This window comes from Oculina patagonica, chromosome 13, assembly GCF_052425735.1.
Source record: "Oculina patagonica isolate OP01 chromosome 13, crgOcupat, whole genome shotgun sequence".
NCBI lineage: Eukaryota > Metazoa > Cnidaria > Anthozoa > Scleractinia > Oculinidae > Oculina > Oculina patagonica.
In genome coordinates, this window is record NC_135770.1 from 23,676,658 (window position 1) to 23,700,729 (window position 24,072).

At 38.2% G+C, this 24,072-nt stretch overlaps 1 protein-coding gene across 1 annotated transcript; it reads right to left on the reverse strand.

The window, feature by feature from the left end:
- Positions 1–8,978: 8,978 nt before the first annotated feature.
- Positions 8,979–17,999, reverse strand: LOC144636452 (putative skeletal organic matrix protein 5). Its single transcript, XM_078495663.1, has 5 exons — positions 17,862–17,999; positions 17,030–17,144; positions 16,505–16,544; positions 12,952–13,084; positions 8,979–9,849 (listed from the first exon to the last, which is right to left on the reverse strand). Exons 1-5 carry the CDS (start codon positions 17,997–17,999, stop codon positions 9,325–9,327), a joined length of 951 nt encoding a protein of 316 aa, XP_078351789.1. The 3' UTR covers positions 8,979–9,324.
- Between the last annotated feature and the right edge of the window lie 6,073 nt (positions 18,000–24,072).

Below are 24,072 nucleotides of genomic sequence, written 5' to 3' on the forward strand. Positions count from 1 at the left end.
ATTTGCTCACAGCGAATTCGAAGGATACTTTTTTGTTGCTCTTAATTTGGCTCAGGACTTGTTAAAAGACAGCAATACACAATACTGATTCTTAAAAGGGTGGGTTTTGTCATGCTGCCAGTTGTTAATTATTTAAAACGATAACTGTATGTAACAATATGTAACAGTATACAACTCATCGTTTAAGAAAAACCCTACGGGAGGAAATTTTTATTATAAATAGAAATTCAAGCGTCATACAGACATTTTTGCTTCTTTGCATTGTTTTCTCGTATTTGTGTTTTTGAAATTTCTGCTCTTACTAAGCAATGTTTTCCTAAAATTCACCTGCAGATTATGACCTTAGTGACCTCCACTGGAAAGAATAATGTGCTTCTTTTTGTCTTAATTAGCGGAGTCGTTTTAGAATTAAGCATACCTACCTAGCACAATTAACGTTTTTGTTTCGGCTATTCAGGTGAAAAACAACGACCAACTGACAGGAGATTTCGTGTTTTAATCGTTAATGACTCAGTAGCACTTTGAAAAAGATATTTTTCAATTTTTCAAAATAAATCGTCCAAATTAACTGACTTAAGCATTGGAGGTCTAGGGCCGGATACTAATTTTACTAAAGATTATAAATGCTGCATTACTTCCTGGTTAATATTTTGTTGCCATTGTCAAGTACTTTCAAGTCTAATAAAAAAAAATAACGTTCGAAAACCAAGAAATTTTTGTCCTCTAGACAGTTACATTTGACGCAAAGTGAAAGATTTCAGTAAAGTGTGCCTGCGTGTTTCACGTAGGTGCAACTCGTCATTTCAGAAAAAACCCTACTCGAAGAAATCTAAAAGGAACTGTGTAAGGGCTGGGTTAAGTTTATTTTATTAAGTTTTGCCAAATACTCGCTATGAAACTGAATGTTTGCAAAGAAATTACTTCTATGGATCTAAGTGACAAAAGCATAGTTTCATTGCAACCAAATGGGTCTCCCGGGCGTTATAATTCAAAGCTAAAAGCAAACGAGAATTACTTTGAAAGTCGGCTCAACCCAGCAGTATTTCAACGAAATTTATCGCAATCCGTTTCAATCTTCGTACTCAAGAAATAGGGAGAAACGCTCGCCTACGGCTCGCGTTTCACCCTACACTTCTTTCGCGCTCCAGCCGCTTCCTGCGTGCTTTACAACAGAACAGAGCACAGTCGAGGCTTCTTTATTTGTTAAATGTATTCTTGGTTTTCACGTGACGTCATCAAAATTCTAAAATCCAGAATCGCAAGGCCCCTGAGTTTTTATCCTTCACTGGCTATTATACGTCCTTAATACATATTTTTTGAAGGTTTTTATCTCGATAGCATTCGCCGTCTTTAAGATAGAGCATTTTGAATTTTGGAGTTTCACGCCACACGAGATCAAAGATGGCCGCCAAAAGGCTGTCACGTATACTTAAAAAAATGCTTTATCTTATGATTTTTAACAATCTGAACAGTTGAGATTTTGCGAGAAGTGTTTATCTGAATGTTTACTTGTTCATGATGGTGATCTGACCGCTTTTTGTAGCAGTATTTCATGCCAGATGTTTTTGTTGATTTCCGGCCGCCATGTTGGAGCCCAAGCAGTTAGGCTCCAACATGGCGATTCCATACTGTGCTCTCTAAATTTGCGTGAAACATTTTGACGAATAACTCGAGTACGGAATACCGTACAGCCCTGAGACTTGGACGAGTAGTTTATATTGTACTTTTCTACAACCTGTAATATTCTTGATTTTTTTGACACAATAGTTTTGGATTTATTTTTTCGCAGCGTGACAGTGAAAACCACCTATTTCTAAAAATTCACCTGCAAGTAAAGAAAACAATGACCTCCACTGGAAGCCATTTTCTGAATCTTTTTGCCTTCGTTAGCTGAGTTGGTTGTTAAAAGAATTAACATACATTGCAAGCAGAGTTAACGTTATTGTTTCGGCTTATCGGGTGAAAAACAACGGCCAACTGTCAGCGGGTTGTGTGTTTTTGAACGTTGATGGCTCAATAACACTTTAAAAAAAGGCATTTTTCAATTTTTTTCCAACATAAATCGTCCAGATTAGCTTACTTTAGCTGTGGGTGCCTACAATATTTTACATTTTATTTCTGTTTTAAAACGCTGCATTATTTCCTAATTGACTTTTGTTGGCCTGCCAAGTGCTTTTAAGTACAATCTAAAAAACAAATACGAAAAAGAAGACATTTTTTCTCCACAAAGCTTACATATTTCACACAAAATGAAAGATTCCAGTACAGTGTGCGTCTCCTTAACTGCGGTTTGTTTTCTGTTAGATATCTTTTGTACGAACTGTGTTTCTAGAGAAAAAAAAAAACATTTTCTAAGCTGACATGTATACGTAACGAATGCACGCTAAATATTCTTTGGAGTTTACTCCCCCGTATCTTCTCTTATGATTATTAATACACCATTCCTCTTCGAAATTTGCAATAGCTCACTCACCTTGATTTGCAACTACAACACATTGAACCGAAGCTCCCCAAATAATGGACACAAACAACGAAATTAGCATGGCAACCGTCTGGCAAAATTTTAGGAACGTTGAAATCCTGTGGAACCACTCACTCACTTACCTACATCGAAGAACACTTTGTTTGCTTCACGGCTAGTCAAATAACAGCAATTCATAACACAATACTGATCTTTTAATAAAAATGAGTGTAGAATTGTCCTTGTTAGACATGCAATATGCAAAAGTTGGCGCAATTTGCTATTTTAGAAAACTCTACGGGTAAAAAATTTTAATTATAACTAAAATGACATGAGTCGAACAAATTTTTTCATCTTGACCTTTCTTTCTCGTCTTCTGATCAGTTTCGGAACTTCAGGGCAAGTTTACTGAAAAACATATATCACTTTACGTTAGGCCTGGAAAGGGTTTGTATTTTTTAAAATTTATTATGCTGCTACGCAATGTTTTTCTAAAAATTCACCTGCAAATATGAAAAAACATTGACCTCCGCTTGAAATCATATTATACATCTTTTTGTCTTCGTCAGCTGAGTTGGTTTAAGAATTAAGCATACCTTCCAAGCAGAGTTGACGTTATTGTTTCGGCGAAACAGGTGTAAAACAACGGCCAACAGGCAGCGGGTTGTTGTTTTGAGCGTTGATGGCTCAATAACACTTCAGTTTAACAAAGACATTTTTTTCAATTTTTTTCAATATAAATTGTCCAAATTAACTGACTTGGGCTGTTAGTGACAAGAATATTTATGATTTTACTTCAGGTTTAAAAGCTGTATTATTTGCTAATTGATTTTTTTCTTGCCATTGTCAAGTGCTTTCAATTACAATATGAAAAAAAACGTACGAAAACCAAAACACTTTTGTTCCACAGAACGTTTTCAGTAATGTGTCTGTGCCCTAAATTGCAGTTTGTTTTCTCTTAGATACGTTTTGGTAAGTTTGTGCACGAACTGTATTTCTGGAGTAAAACAAAATCAGCCTTTTCTAGGCTGACATCTACAAGCAACGAATGCACGCTAAATCGTGTTTAAAGTTTTCTTCCCCGTATCATCTCATAATTATTATTAAACCTCTTCTCTTCTTGGTTAATAAAAATTGAATTTAAACTGTTCATTTACACCTTTATCTTAAATTATGATGTTTTCTTCTGTTTGCTGATAAAAGGGCGTTTAATCCAGGCCAAATTTAAAAGATCATAGTCGCGCCCTTTTTATTGACACCATTTTAGAACAACTGTCGTAATTTAGAATGATTTCTGTTTACGTTAGCTTATGCACAGCAGGCATCAAACGAAAGCATGCCTACGCACACGAAACATTTGTAGTTTTTCCTTCGGCCAAGTTTCAGTGATCGACGTAAATGGTTCGTTTTTAGTTTCGACTATCGTCTACATGGCATCTGCGTTAAACAAAACAACGTGACGCTGTTCAAGTAAAAAAGGATCGTTTTTACAGAATAGAATCAACGTAAAATTTATACGAATACGATAAAATCAAATTGATTAACACGAATTGTGGGGGAAAACTCAAACATCTAATATTGTTTCACATTCTATTCAAACAACAACTCTACAGGGTCCCTTGGAAGGAGAGGTGTCCCTAGTTAGTTCTGGCTCAACCCTTTGCATATTTTAATATGTAAGTTGTTTACAAGGTTCAGCAGATCGTACTAAAAATTAGTTAACAACAGTTCCTGTGAAAACCGAATTCTAAAGAATATTTAAGGAGGCTGGTAATGGTTTCCAGCTTTATACTATGATGGAACAGCACTACAAATCTTTATTATAGCAACATAACAACATTATATCCTGTTAAAACACCCTTAACTTTAGCTTTAAGTGCATATTAAATAAAAATCAAAGTCTCTTCGAGATACCGACTTTTTTTGCATGAAGTATGAGTCGAAGGTTTATCCTGTGCATTGTTCTTCGAACTTATCATTACGGTTGCTTTGTAGTTTAGTTTAACAATTTCCTATCTTCGCGGAGGAAATGCAGCCATATAATTTTGTCAAAAATGGCTCGTCCGCGCCGGGTATTTATACACATATTCCTCAACATTACACAAATAAACAGTGCAAATTTCACCGAGATCTGACAATTCTATACTTTAAAATTGCAAGGACCTTTCGAGGCATTCGATTACGGCAGCGAAATTAGCAAATGAAACAGCAAAATATGCGTTCGACGCTTTGTTTTTGTGATGCCATATTTGAATTGTTATAGGTAGACCGCTGTTCAATGTGTTCAAGGCCGTATCGTTACGATTGCTCCACGAAAGAGCACGAAAAAAATACGGATATTTCCGACTACTGTCGGAGAAAACATTGCGTAAACAAATCGATACACTCAAGCTGCGTTTTTTCGCTCCCCGCCCCCCACCCTCTTGCTTCTTCTGTTTTGTGCTGGCGTCCAGGTCTCTCGCCGTTCTCACCGAGCGCTCATCGATCGAAAAACACGAAAAATAGAGGGCTGTGGACAGTCTATGCGAGGGTCGGATATCAAGACAGCTTCTTCGTGGGCTTAAGAAGGATTAAACAAAAGCCATATATACAGTGAATGCTATCGAATTATATTTGGAGATGAAATACGAAGGAATTTTGCTGTCTTTGACTGGAATTCCACTCGAACTGCGTAGATACGATCGCATGTTGTAAAGCCGATTCATGCAACATTGCTGTCAACGCGAGGTCACGTCCCTAACGACCTAGGCTGATGGCGAAATAGAATGGGCGCTTGTAGCGACCAAATTTGGCCTAAAAAAGAAGCCTTAAAAGAAGCCCCCATCTCTTGCATTTGTTTTAACTTCAATAATATCTTTGAAAAGAGCAAGTTTTTTGGTATGGTTTATTTTTGACGTTTGTAATTTTTAAACGATGTAAGTGCTAGTGGCTATTTATTCGTGTTTTAGTTACGCAATCCATTGTTTGTGCGACGCTTTTTATAGATCGCCTTTCAGACACACGTGCGTTGAGATAAGAAAGCTGACATGTCACTTTTAACATTGTTATATAACGTTTGTAAATGTGACAAGTCACGTTTTTTCCACGAGATCGCGTGATCACCCACAGCGGAAAGTAATCCCTTGAGAAATTAAAATATTCCCTTGAGAAATTAAAAAAAGTCCCTTGAGAGTAGACAAGAATGTTCCAAATTTTGCCCCACATAACTGCTATTCTCCTATTTTCGCTTGCAAACAAGCAAAAAAAGTCGCAAAAATAGCTTGGTAACCCCTTTTTGTTATTGTGTCAGTTCCGTTTTCACTAAACCAGTAAATATCGCGCTTTGTAGTGATGGTAATGTTTTCCATTCCGTAGAACAGGGCGCTAAGCAGCATACCGTCAGTTCACGTGGTGGGTCTATGGTGGAGGGCTAAGGATAACGGTTTCGAAAAATTTAGTTCAATCGTTAAGATTAGCCTAGCTAGAAAGGATTTTTTCTAAGAGCCCTGCACCATGGACAGCCTTTATAAATCACCTACTAGAGAATTACGGTGGAACATTTTTTTTATTTAGATGCAACTATGATGTTAAAGGAGAAGTTCATAGGTAATACAAAGATATCTTATTCGCCAAAGTTTCCGCTTCCAAAGAGTATTCAAACCCTATGAAATCCTTGTTTGAAGTAGTCCAAAAATTGAGAACAGGTCGCCGCCATCTTGGAGTAACATCTTGGAGAGTCCAATGGTTCGAATAATACTTCCCTGTAAAGATCAGGATTCTACAGATTTTGTACGGAAACAGCTCAAAGACCTGAGCCAGAAAATGCGCAGTCATTTAATCAGGTTTTGTAAGCAACACGATCCACCAAATGCTTAAAGTACAAGAAAATAAACCACCTTTTGTAAACCAGCAGTGTGTTGTGTACAGATTTCAATGCGATTCAGTGTGATGCAAGTTATGTAGGATCTACACTGAGGCATTTGCACCAGCGCGTGGGCGAGCACAACAATAAATCATCTTCCATTGGTTAACACTATTGAGACAAACACCGTATTGTCCGGAATTCAAAAGACCTTGACAAACAGTTTCATGTCCTCAAGAAGTGCAAGAATAAGTTTGCTTGTTTAGTGCATGAAATTCTACTAATCAGAGAATTGTCACCATCTCTAAATGTCCAATCAGACTCAATCCGAGCCAAACTATATGCCTGACAAATAATTATGTTAATCTTAAGCGAACTTTTTCCTTAAAGTTTGTTCTTTTCATTTTTGATCTTGAAAAATGGTGTCATAACGACTCAGAAACGTTGTTCGATTTTATCGTTTATTTTCAGTTGCATATCTAAACCTTTGCTTATCAACATTCAATATATTCGCATAAATAGATATAAATCAAAGTGTTGTTAGTAAGTCAATTTAAGTTACTTATTAATTAAGTTTATAACATTGTGCGCGTGCTGGCCCTATCTAACTCCAATTGAACGATCATTACTTATTAATTAAGTTTATAACATTGTGCGCGTGCTGGCCCTATCTAATTCCAATTGAACGATCATAGTTGAAAAAGCGGTTTGGGAGGTTTTTTCTCGCCTTAAAATTGTACAATGGCCAGAATTCAGAGTTCAATAAAGTGAAAAATAATTAACTGGTGAGCTCCGCTTTTAGGCTTGCCTAAATCTATATATTAACATTGTGCGCATGCTGGCCCTATCTAACTCCAATTGAACGATCATAGTATAAATCTGTATCTACGCACGGCCGTGCGTATATAAGATGACGGTGTGAAGTTGCATTTAGCTAAGTCGAGTTTTTATATCTGCGAATTCCCGCCATTTAATCCGAGTTGGCTATAACCACTCGTATCCAATAAGGACGTTTGGAATAATAGTTTTATTTGAATTAACTATAAATCGACTGGACATTTCATTTTGATGTAAACGAAGTGATAGTGTGAGGAGGTGGGGAAATTTGTGGCGCGGTGTTCACTTTTGAGTTGAATGAAACACGCGAGGAAAGCGAGCAAGAGATTTTTCTTTTGAAGATCTTCCTCGACAAATCTCTTCCAAGTTCGTCTATACATCCTTGAAAATTTTGACAACAGTTAAGGCATACCGGAAGGCTTAGGTCTAGAGGAATGGCTTTTCTAGAAATTATACGCCTTGTGCAAGTCGAACGAAAGGCTCCACGGCTGTCATCAGACTATTATATTATTCTGAAACAGAAAAGAAATTGAGCTCACTAAGTAGAGAGTCTAACAAGTTAATTGCCGTATAAAAAGACAAGACCAAGATTGAAATTAAAGGAACAAACATTACTGAAGTGTTGAGTCTAATTTTATGTCGTACATTGAGTGAAATTGTGTCAGTTTTCCGATCTTCCCGTAAATTATTTGCTGCTTTTCTTCATCATTCAATCGCTCTTGCTGTACATTTACAAGTATTTTGAATTAAACTTATCGCATCATTCTTACTTAAATGAGCTATTGCATTTTTGTGGTTTTTATGTGCCTTTAGGGAACGCATTGCCGATTACCCTATTTTTTGAGAGCTTAAATAAAGCTCCCAAATTTGCGTTTCCAGCCAACTTTGAAGCAGCTATGTTATAAAAGAATTGGTTCCTGCTTAGCGTGCGTATATCGAGTTATGGATGCACTTGGGAAGTTTGGAGAGCACTCAATAACCTAGAGTCTTACGCTTCTTTCGTGCTCTCCAAACTTCCCAAGTGCATCCATAACTCGATATACGCACGCCAAGCATGAACCAATTCTTAAATATTTTTGTAAGTCAGTTGTCTGTGTTGTAAATTAACATGGTCAAGAATTCGATGTGCTATTCAATTCCACTAAGAGCATTGGATGTGAAATGAAAGTGAAATAAATTTATTAAAATTTCATTATGAAGACATATTTGATCCAGTTATATGTAGAAGTACACAATGTTATGAAATGCTTAGCACAAAAAGGGCAATGGCATGCAAAGTTGAATTGAAACGGTGTATCACTTATTTTATCAATGTCCTTTGACACATCTCATTTGCAAAAACTGCTGGTTCGTACATTTAGGCCAACAGAAGGAACGTACGCTACAAGTTGTGTCTATTACAAAATTTGAAAAAAGTGAATTGATGAACTGTTTTTTTTTTATCCTTGTAAAATTGCAAATTTGGGCCTGAAACGCATTCACAAATACCAAATATTGATGTATCTAACGAACTTTTTGACCTGAAAAGTATGCTAAATTTGCGCGATAAAAAAAAAACAATTTTAAATAGATAGAAATAATGGAGAAGAACATAGCAGTAAAAACGATACGCAGAGAAAGTTTCAGACTTCTGTACGAAATTATTAACCGCTAGATGATAATTTTACGTGTAGGATGATAATTGTAAATACACTGTTATGGTGTTATTGAAATATATCAACGGTCGACATTGTAAACAATTTTGTAAGTCAAACAATAGCGATAATACGTGAAAAAAATCCAATATCATTCCAATTGAAACATGCATGCTACGCTTTCAGAACAATAAACAACTTTTCATGCTTTAATTACTGTTCATTTCACCATAGTTAATAGAGGGACATGGTTATGAAACCCGCGGCAGTTCTCTGTTATAGGTTTTTGTTCGCTATATTGGGGGTTGACAGTGCACAAAACTTGACTAATTATAATAGGTGGTTATGTGTGTTCATGTAACTAACTAATAAAACATTGCGATTACGTAACGCATTACGTAACGCATGAGACACAACGATTACGTAACCCATGAGGCGCAAAACAAAAGATGTGCACTGTCATGGACCTTCCAACCTAAATCTTGGCCTATTTGTTTGCTCCTTTGATGTTCACCGGGCTTCTTAACCATTTCCCTCGATTAACTATGATTTCACTGAACCAAGATATATCCCATGGCCTTAATGTGTTTGTCTCCATTATCTGATGAGCAGCATGCCTCGTTTCCACAGGTATTGGAGTCATCCCATTTCCCTCCTGTGCCGAATCCGATCCTGGAGTCCCCGTAGATGCATTCATTTTGCTCATTAGCAATATATCCAATTCTCGCTTTAGCATAGTCGATATTCTCATTCGCGGCATTAAAACCTTCCATGTTGCAGTTGAGCTGCAGGGAGCCCTGGTCACCACCGACCAACGTCTTCCATGCGTCACGACCCAGTGATGTGGGGCGGTATTGACCATCTGAGATCAGGTCGTGCAGCGAGCTAGCCTCTTTGTTAAGAACAAGGAACCTGGTCTCTTCTCCAGGGATCTTTATGCCGAGGCAGATCTTGGTGAAGGGTGTGTTCCAGTAGGTTGGTAGCTTGGTCTCATTCTGGTCGAAACCTGTCTCGCCTGCAGGCACTTCGTAGGTGTTCTCGTCGGTCCAGTAAGACGAATCATAGTGAAACGTACTCTGCAAGATACAATTTAGTCTCGACAATCTTTCAAACTTTTTTGCGCAAGTATTGTCTCCATCTACTTTTCAAACACGGCTGTTGCAGCCCCAAAATAGTAAAATTCTTTCACTAAGTTCCTTTTAGAAGTGAACGGATATTTTAAGGAACAATTTCTCCATATATCACGCTATATGTATATCACGCTAAGTAATGATTGTGATTTTAGTCTATTTCTTCAAATTGTGACTAAAAAACTGAACAATGAAGTTTAATTATATTTATTTACCGAAACCAAAATAGTTGCAAACACAAATATTGTATTAATGATGGAAGCAAAAAGGTTGAAGATGAAATGCTGTTTGCCAGCCTTTGCAAAAATAATAAAATAAACCAGAAAACCAATCCAGTGAACTTCAACGCTGTCATTTTAGAACTTTAAACTTAAATGGAGAGCTATTCAGCATGAACGAATAAGCCAGCATTTGAGGAGTTTTTTTTGTTTATAAACACCTTCATCGTCGATATAAAGCATTCAAATTTGCTCTCTTTGAATGGTATGCACAAAGAGATTAATATGCTACCGCAGACACACCCATAGCCTGCAATAGATGTCGTTAGATCTGGTTTACGTGTTCATTGTTCGATTGTAGCTTCACTAGCAAGACTTGTAGCGAAGGAATTATATTCTCTTTACACATTTCATAGCTATTATTTATGATTGCTAGGAAAATTCGTTAGCTAATCAGCTCTCGTCGAATGAGAGGTTCACCGATATGTTGCAACTGCAAATGTCCAGTGGCAAGTGAGCAGTGCAACAACAACTTGTTCCAAGACAATTATGTTGGTGTTAACACTGGGCGCAGATCGCTTGCAATGTTCTTCCTAAGTTCGCTGAAATCTATTCATCTTGATTCGATAGTCCGCAGAATTACACCCAAACAGATTGCTGATTTACTGTGTCCGAAAGGAACAAGATTAGCCCATCACTCTGGACTAGAGTGGACTGGACTGGACTGGACTGGACTGGACTGGACTTGGCTGGTCTGGACTGGGCTAGGCTGGACGGGACTGGACTGGACTGGACTGGACTGGACAGGACTGGATTGGACTTGACTGGTCTGGACTGGGCTAGGCTGGACGGGACTGGACGGGACTGGACTGGACTGGACTGGACTGGACTGGACTGGACTGGACTGGACTGGACTGGACTTGGCTGGTCTGGACTGGGCTAGGTTGGACGAGACTGGACTGGACTGGACTGGACTGGACTGGACTGGACTGGACTGGACTGGACTGGACTGGACTGGACTGGACTGAACTGGACTGGACTGGACTGGACTGGACTGGACTGGACTGGACTGGACTTGGCTGGTCTGGACTGGGCTAGGTTGGACGAGACTGGACTGGACTGGACTGGACTGGACTGGACTGGACTGGACTGGACTGGACTGGACTGGACTGAACTGGACTGGACTGGACTGGACTGCACTGGACTGGACTGGACTGGACTGAACTGGACTGGACTGAACTGGACTGGACTGGACTGGACTGGACTGGACTGGACTTGGCTGGTCTGGACTGGGCTAGGTTGGACGAGACTGGACTGGACTGGACTGGAGTGGACTGGACTGGACTGGACTGGACTGGCTAATACCGTATTTTCTCGATTAAACGCCCCCGGCGTTTATTTAAAACTTGGCCCGATAGAGCCGGCGTTTATTTGATTCTGGGAGTTTATTCAAGCCCTATGTTTCTACGAAATGATTTTTATTCAATATTTTTGACAGCTATATATGTAGACATTATTTTTAAGGCATATTTAACCTTAAGTAATTGTTTAAGGGGTTTATTTTCAAATACAGCTTGGAGACCCGGCGTTTATTCGGGGCCCGGCGTTTAATCGAGAAAATACGGTACATTCGAAAAGGACCTTGCGACCAACTATACCCTAGCAAAATGGCTGGATGAGAAATTGAAGCCCTTCTCAACCAAAAAATTTGCAATCTCGACATCTTTGAATTTGCTCAAGAAAACCAACAGCTGCAAGTAAACGAGAATGATATCTTTGTATCGTATCATGTCCCTGCACCATTCACAAGTGTTTCCTTGGACGAAATTATCTAGATTCGAGCTAACAAAGCTTTTTCTGGGAACTAGTTTAACGACTTTAACGCGACGCATCTTTTAAAAATCACTGAGGCTGATCTCGTCGAGTTGTTGATGGTTGTTACAAAACATCAACTCTTCCAATTTAATGGCAATCTTTATGAACAAGTTGACGGAGTTGCAATGGGTCGCCCCTAAGTCCACTTATGGCGAATGTTTGTGTTCTATACCGAGGAGAAGGAGAGGCCGGAAAGCGAAAGCAAATTGCCCTCCTTTGAAAGAAGATTATGGATGACACTTTAGCTAGGGTTTCCAACATTGTATCTGCTGACTTTTTTTTTAACAGAGCTGACTGAACCCGCCCTTCAATCGCCTTTACGATAGAAAAAGTGTTACGGAACGTTTTCGGTAAAAGGTAGATTCTAAAACAACACAATCTTCTGTTAACGTTAAGCTAGTTGTATAGGTGTTTTGCACCTGCTCTTAGAACAAAGCCTTCGAATAAGAAATGAGCTCCAGGTTTTAAGAGCGTGAAAAGTAATATCCTTAGAATTTTTTGTATTTGCTTAGCTTACGTAAGTCAAACTGAGTTGTCGAACTGAACACTATTGGCTACGTTTTGTTCATGACAATTGTCCTTCTTGCAATAACTTTGAATTCCGCCTGTAAGCGAGTGAGTCAAGATCTCCATTAAACACCGTTTTCCTTGAAGATTGTTTAGTCCACTTGATATAAAAGATTCAGGAAGGTATCAGGGCACCTCCCGCTCAGCAATAGAGCTAAATCCCCGCAAAAGCCCCTGTTTCAAAAGAAACCAGTAACAAGTTTCCCTTTGTAAGAGTTGAAATTGAAATAAGAGGGAACCACCTAGCAAAACGCGTCCACAGAGAAGCAACAAACAACGGCCTTTTTCTCCAGTCATGTCGACAAAAAGAATAAACATTCGCTTTTAAAAACAGTGTATATTAGCGCACATCGCCTTTGCGATCGATTAATTTTGTATTTTTTACTACCTTGCTACCGTTGATCTTCATGACCAGCGTCCATCCACCACCTCCGCATGATCCAAGGTCAGCTGTCAAGTGACAATAGACAGAAACTGTGGCTGATCCAACCTTTAGTGGGTAAGCTTTGTTACCTTCAGACCTGATAAGTAAAAAAATATCCATTAATTTTACCTAAAAGAAGAAAAAATGAAAGATTTAAAAGATATGAAAGTTTTAATGTAATGTAATTTTTACTTCTGAGGACAGAGACATGATCAGGAAAATCAGCTAATCATGCAACTACTCTTAACGTGTCAGTTAAGCCCATTTTCTTTCTCCTTCTCTTTTACGTTCCCTTCTCTAGCAAGTTCAAATTTGATTTTTAACTTGACCAACACGACAAAGGTAACTTTAAATGTATTTTAGAACTTATTTATTCAACCGGTTACCTTTGGTACTTGCTTTATGTGAAACTAATAGAATATCAGTTTACTTCTTTTAGTTAATGTGTGCAGTGCACATTAACTAATATATTTCGTCAAAATAGCCCCTACTCTCTAATAAGCTCCGCCTTCCACCCCTTCCCACTATCTCGAAAGGTCTTAATAGAATTTTTTTAAAGCACTTGTGATTTTATCGCTTAATTTTGATTTATTCATTTGTTTATCACTGTTATGGTGTTAATGAAAGACGTTATATAATAGTGTTAATTAATTAGGCGAAACGGTTACGTAAGATAGTTACGTAACGCTAGTCCCAAAGCGGAACTTTATATAGTCAAGCTATGCGTGTTTGGATTGATAATTTGTGTAACTTAGTTTAGTAAGTGTAGAATAAACTTCGGTCGGCCTTTTATCAACGGAGTTGAGTGATTTATCCGCGGTAAGACACAACAACTGGCGACGAGGATGACTTCGCCGGAATCGACAACGCAGCAAACGGTAATAGTGAATTCTTCGTTTATCGGCCAAATCTAGGAGTTTGTACCGGGCACGGACTGGAAGCATTATGTCGAACGCGTAGAAATGTTCTTCGAGGTGAACAATGTGCTGGAAGGGAAAAAAGTACCGACAATACTTACCTTAATGGGAAATAAGATGTATGGGCTACTTAGAAGCATTGTATCGCCGAGGAGACCGAAGGAGTTGTCTTTCGCGGAAATTGTTGATAATTTGGCTAAGCACCTGGATCCGAAGCCGATAGTCATAGCCGAGCGTTTCAAGTTTCATAAGGCGGAACAGCAGCAGTCGGAATCTATTCGAGAATTTCTGGCTCGATTGAAAAAGAAGCGTTAGCCATCATCTTTGGTATAAAGAAATTTCACCAGTACCTGCTTGGTAGACGGTTTACCTTGCTGACTGACCACAAGCCTCTAACCTATCTACTTGGTCCAAAACGTGGAATTCCAGTATTCGCTGCGTCTCGACTACAGTGATGGGCCATTCAACTGGCGGCTTATACGTACGATATTGAGTACCGAGCATCCAAGAACCATGGAAATGCAGACGCATTGTCCCGCCGGCCTAGGAAAACTACAGAAGAAGCTGATGACTGGTCGACAGAAGGTGATCAAGTCAACAGAGTCCAAATTGAACGTGCACCCATTACGGCAACCAGAATAAGAGAGGCCACAAGAGGAGATCCTTTCCTTTCACGTGTCTTGCATTAATGTCCTGCATGGCTGGCCAGCAGAAGAGAACACACCGGAGGAGTTCAGACAGATTCTATCGCGCCAAACGTGAAGAGTTTACAGTTGAGGATGGTTGTTTATTGCGTGGTACAAGAGTAGTGATACCCACCAGATATCGAAAAGAAGTGCTAACCGAATTACATCTAAACCACCCAGGAATGGTGCGGATGAAGTCTTTGGCTCGACTGCATGTTTGGTGACCAAACCTGGACAGTGACATCGAACAGACCGTGAGAGATTGTGCTGATTGTCAAGCCAACCGTTGCAGAACGCCCTTAAAAGTTAGCAACCTTTGGATCTGGCCAACTCGCCCCTGGCAGCGTTTACATGTGGATTTTGCTGGTCCCTTCAATGGAGGAATGTTCCTTGTTGTTGTTGATGCCAAGTCTATGTGATTAGAAGTTGTTCCAATGTCGTCCACCAGTGCCAGTGCCACAATTAAAGCTCTACGTGGCTTGTTTGCAACACATGGTTTGCCAGAAGAGATAGTCGCAGACAATGTTCCGCAATTCATCGCCGGGGAAATAAAAGATTTCTTAACTGCTAATGGTGTTCGCCTGTGTTTGTCTTCACCCTACCATCCTTCTTCGAACGGTGAAGCTGAACGTGCTGTTCGAACATTTAAAGAGGCCATGAAAGTCATGAAGAATGAACCGGGTACGCTAACAGAGAAACTTGCCCGATTTCTGTTGAGTTACCCCAAACCAGCACTGGATGTCCACCTTTAGAGATTTTAATGGGTCGTAGACTTCGAACAAGGCTAGAGTTACTGCGCCCCGACTTGTCTTCACGGATGGAACAGAAGTCTAGAAAGCTCAGTCCCTTGGTCCAACGTGCTTTTGAGGTTGGTGAACCTGTGATGGTCAAGGACTACCGAAATCGTGTAGCAGCTTGGACTAAAGGAGTGGTTCAGGATCGATTGGGTCCGGTCACTTATCGTGTGCAAGTTGGAGAGAGGCTCTGGAAAAGACATGTGGATCAGTTGAGGGAACTAGCTGGTTCAAAGGTAGCTGATGTTGAAACCAAAAGCTACGAATTACCAGAGATCGTTTTGCCTGAAGCACAAGATGCAAGTGTGTCTGTTTCAACACAAGATCTCCCACAACAGTCTGCACCTAATGAAACGACTACCACACCCTTAGTTGAAGTTTCATCGCCAGTTCAGATTGCTCCACAAGAAGAACTAGGTGACACAGACAATTCTGGTTCAACCTTTCCAGAAGTTGTTAAACGTCGTTCAACTAGAGTGAGATCGAAACCTAAGCGTTTAATTGAAGAAATGTAAAAGAACATTGAACTTTCAGTTATTAATCGGAGAACGCTGAACACTGATCTTTGATGTATTTAAGTGAATTTAATTTTTGTTTTGAACACTCGAGCACGTGCACATCTTCAAGTTTTCATTTAGTTTTCGATTATTTCTTCTGTTAATGTAATTTGTGTTTTCAACGGGAGGAGATGTTATGGTTTTAATGAAAGACGTTATATAATAGTGTTAATTAATTAGGCGAAACGGTTACGTAAGATAGTTACGTAACGCTAGTCCCAAAGCAGAACTTTATATAGTTAAGCTATGCATGTTTGGATTGAGAATTTGTGTAACTTAGTTTAGTAAGTGTAGAATAAACTTCGGTCGGCCTTTTATCAACGGAGTTGAGTGATTTATCCGCGGTAAGACACAACAATCACAACGCATCTTGTCTATGTTTTTTAACTATTTTGCAATGAAAAAAGGGAATTGACAAATCAACAGAGAACAACAGAGAAGATTGGTAACCTATAAACTAAAAAGAATTTTGGGTATTTTGACAAGTGCTGTGTTTAATACGTTGAACTTAAAGTAATATGTTTCCTCTTCTCACATTACTATATGTTAAATTTGCTACTTACACGTTGTTCTCATACAGTTCCTTGCAAGTCTGAAATCGAACTGACAAAGAAAGATGATAAAAAGTTCATTACATTGTCAATAGAGAAATAAAGTGGTGGTGTTGATCCGAATAAAATAAATTCAAATTAAAGGGGCAGTATCACGGCAAGTCTTCTAAAGTTTTGTTTATTCTATGGTAGAATTAGGAGGACTCAATCAGTTGTTAAAAACATCACCTTTGAACAACAAAAGAAAGGCATAAATTCATTCTTCAAGTTGTGAAATAATGTAATCAATGGCTTTTAAGTGATTTTGTACCAAGCAACAGTGTTAACTTGAAAACGTCGGGCCGACGTTTTCAACTTTAAGGCCACTACTGTCCTATTCGTCCGTAGCCAAATCACATTTTAACAAATTTCATGATCAGTACAGCATCCATTTACTATTTCAGTGTTAAATGAGAAAAAAAACTCTTACGAGCATTCTCAAACGAATAATGCATGCCTACCCAATTTATCCGCCCTGTAGATTACTGCCTGTTTTACCTGTTTCGCAGTGTTTTCCCGTATACGAAGCTGAACACGCGCATTGGTATCCCTTGTCTGTAAATCCATTCAGGCAGGTTCCATCATGAAAGCAAGGATTACTGGAGCATGCGTTCTGTTGAGAACAAAAAATCCCCTCCCCGCAATCCGTTTTGTGGTCCTTTGCAACGCTTAGCCATAAAGAATGCGCACGGTTTACTTCTCTTCAGATTTTTTGTCCCACTAATGAATTGTTTCCTATGTTCAGTGTTACTTTTCATCCTTTCAGGAGAGGAAATGAGATTTGCTGTTGATCTAGCGCCGAGTGCAAGGTATCGTAACACATGGTTGAATGTACGCACCAGCCACGTCCCATATAATAAAGGCCCGACTTAACGCACGCAACATTTAAATGCAACATAATTATTGCAACATTCTTTTTGCACACGTTTGCTCACCCTTTTGCAAGGTGTTACAAAATGTTGGATGGTGTTGATTAAGAGCAACATTTTTGGATATCACATGACGTTGTATTCGTTTGACGTTTTTGTCACATTGTTTGCACCAGATCATGCACACTTGTTCGATTGAAATTTTTTAAGCTCGATCTGACATGTTGCCACATGCAGGGTGGCCAAATGTATGCAACATGTAATGTACAACGATGTTGCACTATGTTGAATTGAAATGCGTGCTTTTGGCCAGCTACTTCCAGAAATCTCGTAACACGATCCAACAATGTTGCACTGTGTTGCGTTAAAAGTTTGGTGCGTTTGGCCGGGCTTTAAGACTTTCTTTAAAACTGCTTAAAAAATTTGCACATATTATATATATAGCTTAGGAAAAAATTCACCTCAGTGCCGGTGTAGGTAAAGCCTGCTCGTGGTTTAAGATCTTCAGGGTGTAAAGAGTGATCCGAGTCACTCAGTTCGCATACTACTTTGTCGTTTATTGGTGGACCGATGTTGATTGATTGACAGCGACTCTCCATAACACATTGACCTCTGCAAGGATCACGTGTACTCAGTTGTAGAGTAAGATTTTTAATCACGTGACCCTGAAGAGCATAGCCATCTTTTTCAGTAGTAAATTTAAAGTGCCTATGAAGTAAAAAATATTTTTACGTTTTTTTGTAGCTTATTATGTCTACTTTTCGAAAAGCCAAAAAAATATTAATGTCAGAGAGAAAGAAATCGGATTTTTTGTCGCTTAAAGTGGCCCTGGCTCGACAAATTAGTGAGGCCGGAGACTGGGAACGAGTTAGCGATCTGTGACGTAGGAAATTGTTCCACTGATTTGTTTACCCCATATTGCTTCTTATCGCTTCTATTGCTGTGCGCGTTCCCGCTCGAGTTTTACTCCAAATTATAGTTTTTATCTCGATTTAAATATAAGGCAGCGATAATTTATTGTTTCTTCGAATGAAATTTCGATAGCAAGAATCGGAGAGGATCGATTCCGGTAAAACAGAAGTTGTTGGAACTGAAGGTTCACTCGATCAAGCGACGAAGAGATTGCGCGGCAGTAGACGGGTCTTTTCTCGCAATGTTTATTACGTGCAACTGGTCTGAGAAGAAAAGCTATCTAAAATGCTTAAGTCGCCGAGACGATTAACCTGAAACCAGTAAGTATTTTATGACGGTCTATCAGCGTCTTCCTTCCTTACTGTCGTATTTATTCTTGTTTTATTGCACGAGTCTCAGTCATGGAAGGTTTGTTCAATCTGGCGATCCGACAGAACACGTTTAATATGAACGGAGAATACCCAATACAATTAATCCATGTAACTCTTCAAATGTAAAAAAGCAAATAATAAATTTGCTTTGGGTGGCTGTATGGTTTGATGATTTTTAAAAAAATTCCAATGCAATAAATACAAATTTACTTATTGACTGTGTGTACATAAATTATGCTATCCCGTGCGATCAGATTTTTAAAAGGGTTGAAAATTTCTTCTTCAGTTCCTCCAGTTTATGATGGGTTCCCGATAAAACTGTCACTTTTTTGTTGAACTTTTAAGCTGCAGTATGGTAATAAACCTGGTGTGTATTTAATAATCTGATACATGTATATATATTTATATATTTCTGCCTGGTAGAGTGCACATTTACAAGTCACTGAAATTTTGAGGACTTTTGAACTTGAAACGATCCCTGTTAATTTTATACTTTGACTTTGTTCTTTAGAATCCCAATGGCAGACTCATATGGATGGCTTATCTATTAGATTTGTGGATACATGGGCTGGGATAATTAAGGCCCATTACCAGCTAATGTTTACATGTCAGATCATAACATTTGGTATAAATTCCTGCCTTTGGGGTTATGAAATTAATTAATTCCCAGAAAAAAAAAAGAAAAGGTTATAAAAATATTTTATTATCACAGATGCTTGTTATTCTACCCACCCTACATTATGGCACTTGAAATCTTGCATTCGGAATGATATTTGGCACATTGTACTAAGAGGGTGATTATATGATTAAACACCACAATAAAATGTCATACCAGAGCACGTCATACCAGTGCAAGGTTACCCTGGTTACTGTACCGCTGCAAGATTTTCATCCCATTATAAAAATTTATTCCGGTGTGATGTAAACATGGAATATGACTTGGCTGATGACTGTTTGCTTCATATATATATTTTTTTATTAAAAAGCAATATAAAACTCAGCACACCCAAAAAGATGGCTTATGTACAGACAGTATTAATTTTTCATCTCACACCAGGGATCGTGTGAACACCCCCCTGACACTGCACTGCCACAATAAACATTTGCATTGTTATCCTACTATGATGTAATTTTTTAGTTTATTGTTCATGTACACTTGAAAGTACCAGTCCATGAAAAAAAGTACAGAATGATTTTCTTTGTTTTTAAAACTAAAACATCAAGTTGACAGGTACAAAGGGTTTGATTAAAAATACAGGTAATGATCAAAACTCACTTTGTTCAACTGAGAGACTGGGGTTTGGGTGACTTCTAATAGAATGGAAACAATAATACTGTTTTGAGAGAGCCAGAAACTTGGATTTGGGAAACTTAAAAAATGTATAATAGCAACATTTGACACATCAGCACATTCCAGGGAGACACCGTGGCCTAACAGTTAGCATTTGGAACACCGGATCAAGTGGTCTGAGTTTGAGCCCTGAGCCCTGAGTCATTGCCTTGTGCTGTTGGGTGAGACACTACAATCTCAGTGAGTGCCACACAAAACCGAGGAGTATGAATGGTTACTTTAAAAATTATCAGGGAAATCCTGATATGCTGGGGGTTATCTGCTATGGGCTAGCATTCCATCAACACTAAGTTGCTATACTTCAGTCTCACTATATGTGTGTTGTAAACTGATGGAACTTGTGTATTAATCAAATGAGAGTAACAAAGCTTTCATTCAATAAGACAGGTATACAATCTTTGACCAGGGCCAGGGCCTACTTTATATTTACATTTACATGTGTTAGTATAGACTGCTTTCTTTAACAGCATGCATATTGTAAATATTTCAGATATATTCAGTTTCTATTATATAATAATTCTCCTACGTGGCATTCGTGGGTGTCAAAAATATATATTTAGGTGCTGTAGTTTGCACTATAAACCGAAAATCAAATGGCGCCCAGAAAGGAAGCAATAACTTCGATTTACCAGATAGCTTCATTAATCATAACACAGCCTATAAAACCAAACATTACTTGACTAAATAACTTGGGGCGCCTTTATTTACCGTTACATTTATTGTATGATTCATTTACTTCATATATTCTCGCGCGAGTCGTGGTGTGCTTTGAGAAATCGAAACAGATCTACAAATACAGTATATTTAATAAAGCTAAGTGCATAAACACAAAATTTAATGTGCTCTCCGATCGCGAGAGACAAGAGGAAAGTTTGACGAGCAGTGTTTCTTGTGGCAATAGCCCCTTGGATTAGATACCTCTAGCTGGACATGGTTTCCACTGTCTGAATAAAATGCCGCCAACGCTTTATCGAAGACCATCGTTGCAGCTTTCGTCAAAATGTGCTGGAGGCTGATTTGTGGGACATCGTCGCCGTGAATTCGCAAAAACCGACTCCAGTTCTGCCGCAAAGTTTAGTTTTTGTGTAGATAATGCATCGATACTCTCGCTGTACTTATTTTGTCCCGGCAATTGATTTTATTGAGGCCACCGACCACGCATTTGTTACCTCTTGCACTCTCCCTTCTCTTATCCGCCATTACGCTCGAGTCGTCTGAACAATTTCCTACGTCACGACCTTGTAATATGATCGTTTTGGCCGCGCGCGAAATGGCCCCACTTTTCAGACGTCAAATTCGAACTTTAGGCGGCAAAAACTCGGATTTTTCTCTCTTTAACACTATTCGCTTTCGGGCATTTCGAAAAGTACATATAACAAGCTACAAAAAAACGCAAAAATATTTTTTACTTCATAGGCACTTTAACGTGTCGCCCGCAAGTGCCTGGAAATGAAATAATAACACTCAGAAATGACATCATAAATATTCAGCGTCTTTGTCAATGAAAGGGAGGTTACAAAATAATTATAATTATTTTGCACGGTGGACAGAAGGGAGGATTCGGGGATTCAACGGTAAGCCATTCTTTAAAAAAAGCCTTAGGGAATACAAATTGTAATTGTTGGTTCCAATTAGCGTTCCTTGAGGCTTCCTATATTAAGAACTTTCACCCAAGCATCAATGAAGGTATTAAAACCACTAAATATTTTTTCTTTGATTACGTAACTTTCTTTCTTTTGTTACGTAATGCCATCAGCGTTTCTAATAATAATAACAATCACTTTGAAATATAAGCTGGCTGCTTGTGAAATTCAGTATTACATGACTATGACTGAAATAGAACCGAAATATTGTATTAATTACAATCTTGTCTCATCTTGTAATAAACCAAAACTTGTGTTTACAATGATAACGTTGCTCGGTCTCGTCTACTTTATGTTTTACTTTATACAGTCAGAAGACTGTGGATCACCTTGATGAATGTAAAATATGTTGGTTTGCTGTGCAGCTTTTACTAAACATTGTAGTAGTTGTTTTTTGTAGCAAATAGTCGAACCCTTTATAACAAAGCAGCATAACAATAAGACAAGACATACTAAATTTAAAGGAGCTACGTCACGGTCAACGCATCTTGAAAAAATTCGCAAGTTTTTTTTTTTAAGTTTCTTGTTCGTTAATCGTCTCAATAAATTATTCGCCAGTTGAAACCATTCTTGGTTATTTTTGCATTTTTATTACTCCTTTGTTGCTTTTCTATGTTAGATAACTATTGTTTTGAGGTTTACTTCAATTCGGAAGAAATCACAAAAATGACTTAACATATTGTGACATTGCTCCTTCAAGAACTTTAACGGTACACTGATTTCCCAAAAAGAAACATGATCAGTTTCGGAATTTCAAGGAACACTTGCTAAAAATATATATCACTTTACGTTGGTTATGGAAGGATTTGTGTTTTTACAAATATCTTCCTATTGCGCAATGTTTCCTCAAAATTCACCTGCAGATTTGAAAAACAACGATCTCCCTTGAAAATTATATCGTGCTGCCGTGTGTTCGGCCTTTTAGTTTCTGTACATCGAGGCTGTATTTTTCTAGAAAAAAAGGTTTTTTTCTAGGTGGACATATATAATGCACGCTAACAATCTTTGGAGTTTTTTCTCTAGTATCATTCTTTTTTAATTATTATTATATTATTTCTCTTCGCAGTTTATGAAAGCTGAATTTTGATTGTCCGTTTACACCTTTAGCTACACGCAAATTGAAATGTTACCTTTATCTGTTTTCTTCTCATAGAAGAACTCTATTTTTACGATTGACAGTTTAGCTGAATTACAGATTAACCTAAGCTCGAGATATTTTTCAAACAAACTTTGTACTTTAATGGTAGCTCTCTCACCTTGATTTACAACTGCTACACCTTGAAACCAGGCTCCCCAAATAATGGACACGAATAACGAAATCAGCATGTCAGCCGTCGGGCAAAATTAGACACGTCTTAATCCTGTGGAACCACTCTTTTTCTCACAGCGAATTCGAAGGATACTTTTTTGCTCCACTTAATTTGGCTCAGGACTTGTTAAAGGACAGCAATACACAATACTGATTCTTAAAAGGGTGGGTATTGTCATGCTGCCAGTTGTTAATTATTTAAAACGTTAACTGTAAGTAACAATATGTAACAGTATGCAACTCTTCGTTTAAGAAAAACCCTACTGGAGGAAATTTTTATTATGAATAAAACAATCAAGCGTCATACAGACATTTTTGTTTCTTTGCATTGTCTTCGTGATTTGTGTTTTTGAATTTTCTCCTCCTATTACGCGACGTTTTCCTAAAATTCACTTGCCGATTTGGAAAACAGTGACCTCCACTGGAAAAAATATTGTGTTTGTTTTTGTCTTCATTAGCGGGGTTTTTTCAGAACTGAGCAAACCTTCCAAGCACAATTAACGTTATTGTTTCGGCTATTCAGGTGAAAAACAACGACCAACTGACAGAAGATTGCGTGTTTTCAACGTAATGACTCAGTGACACTTTGAAAAAAGATATTTTTCAATTTTTCCAATATAAGTCGTCCAAATTAACTGACATAGCTTTCAAGGTCTAGGATACTTCTAATTTTATAATAGTTTATAAATGCTCCTTATTTCCTAATTGATTTTTTGTTGCCATTGCAAAGTTTTTTCAAGTATAATAAAAAAAATAACGTTCGAAAACCGAACATTTTTGTTCTCTAGACTGTTTACATTTGACGCAAAGTGAAAGATTTCAGTAAAGTGTGCGTGCCCAAATTGCAATTTGTTTTCCCTTAGATATTTGGTGAACGCCTTAAGTAAGAAAAAAAAGTTTTACTTAGGCTCACATGTATATGTAACGAATGCACACTGAATCGTGTTTGAAGTTTCTTTCGATCACCGTTTCATTTCCTTTTATTATTTTTAATCACTACTCTTACACGTAGGGGAAACTCGTCATTTCAGAAAAACCCTACGCGAAGAAATTTTAAAGGAACTGTGTCACGGCTGAGTTAAGGTT

What these genes read in the sequence shown, in the direction of transcription:
- LOC144636452 (XM_078495663.1), bottom strand. Translation starts at nt 17,999, where the DNA reads ATGGAGAGTCGCTGTCAATCAATCAACATCGGTCCACCAATAAACGAC. An exon ending in GGGAAAACACTGCGAAACAG is followed by an intron (nt 16,545 to 17,029) that starts GTAAAACAGGCA and finishes TTTCTTTGTCAG; the next exon opens with TTCGATTTCAGACTTGCAAG. An exon ending in GAACTGTATGAGAACAACGT is followed by an intron (nt 13,085 to 16,504) that starts GTAAGTAGCAAA and finishes TTTACTTATCAG; the next exon opens with GTCTGAAGGTAACAAAGCTT.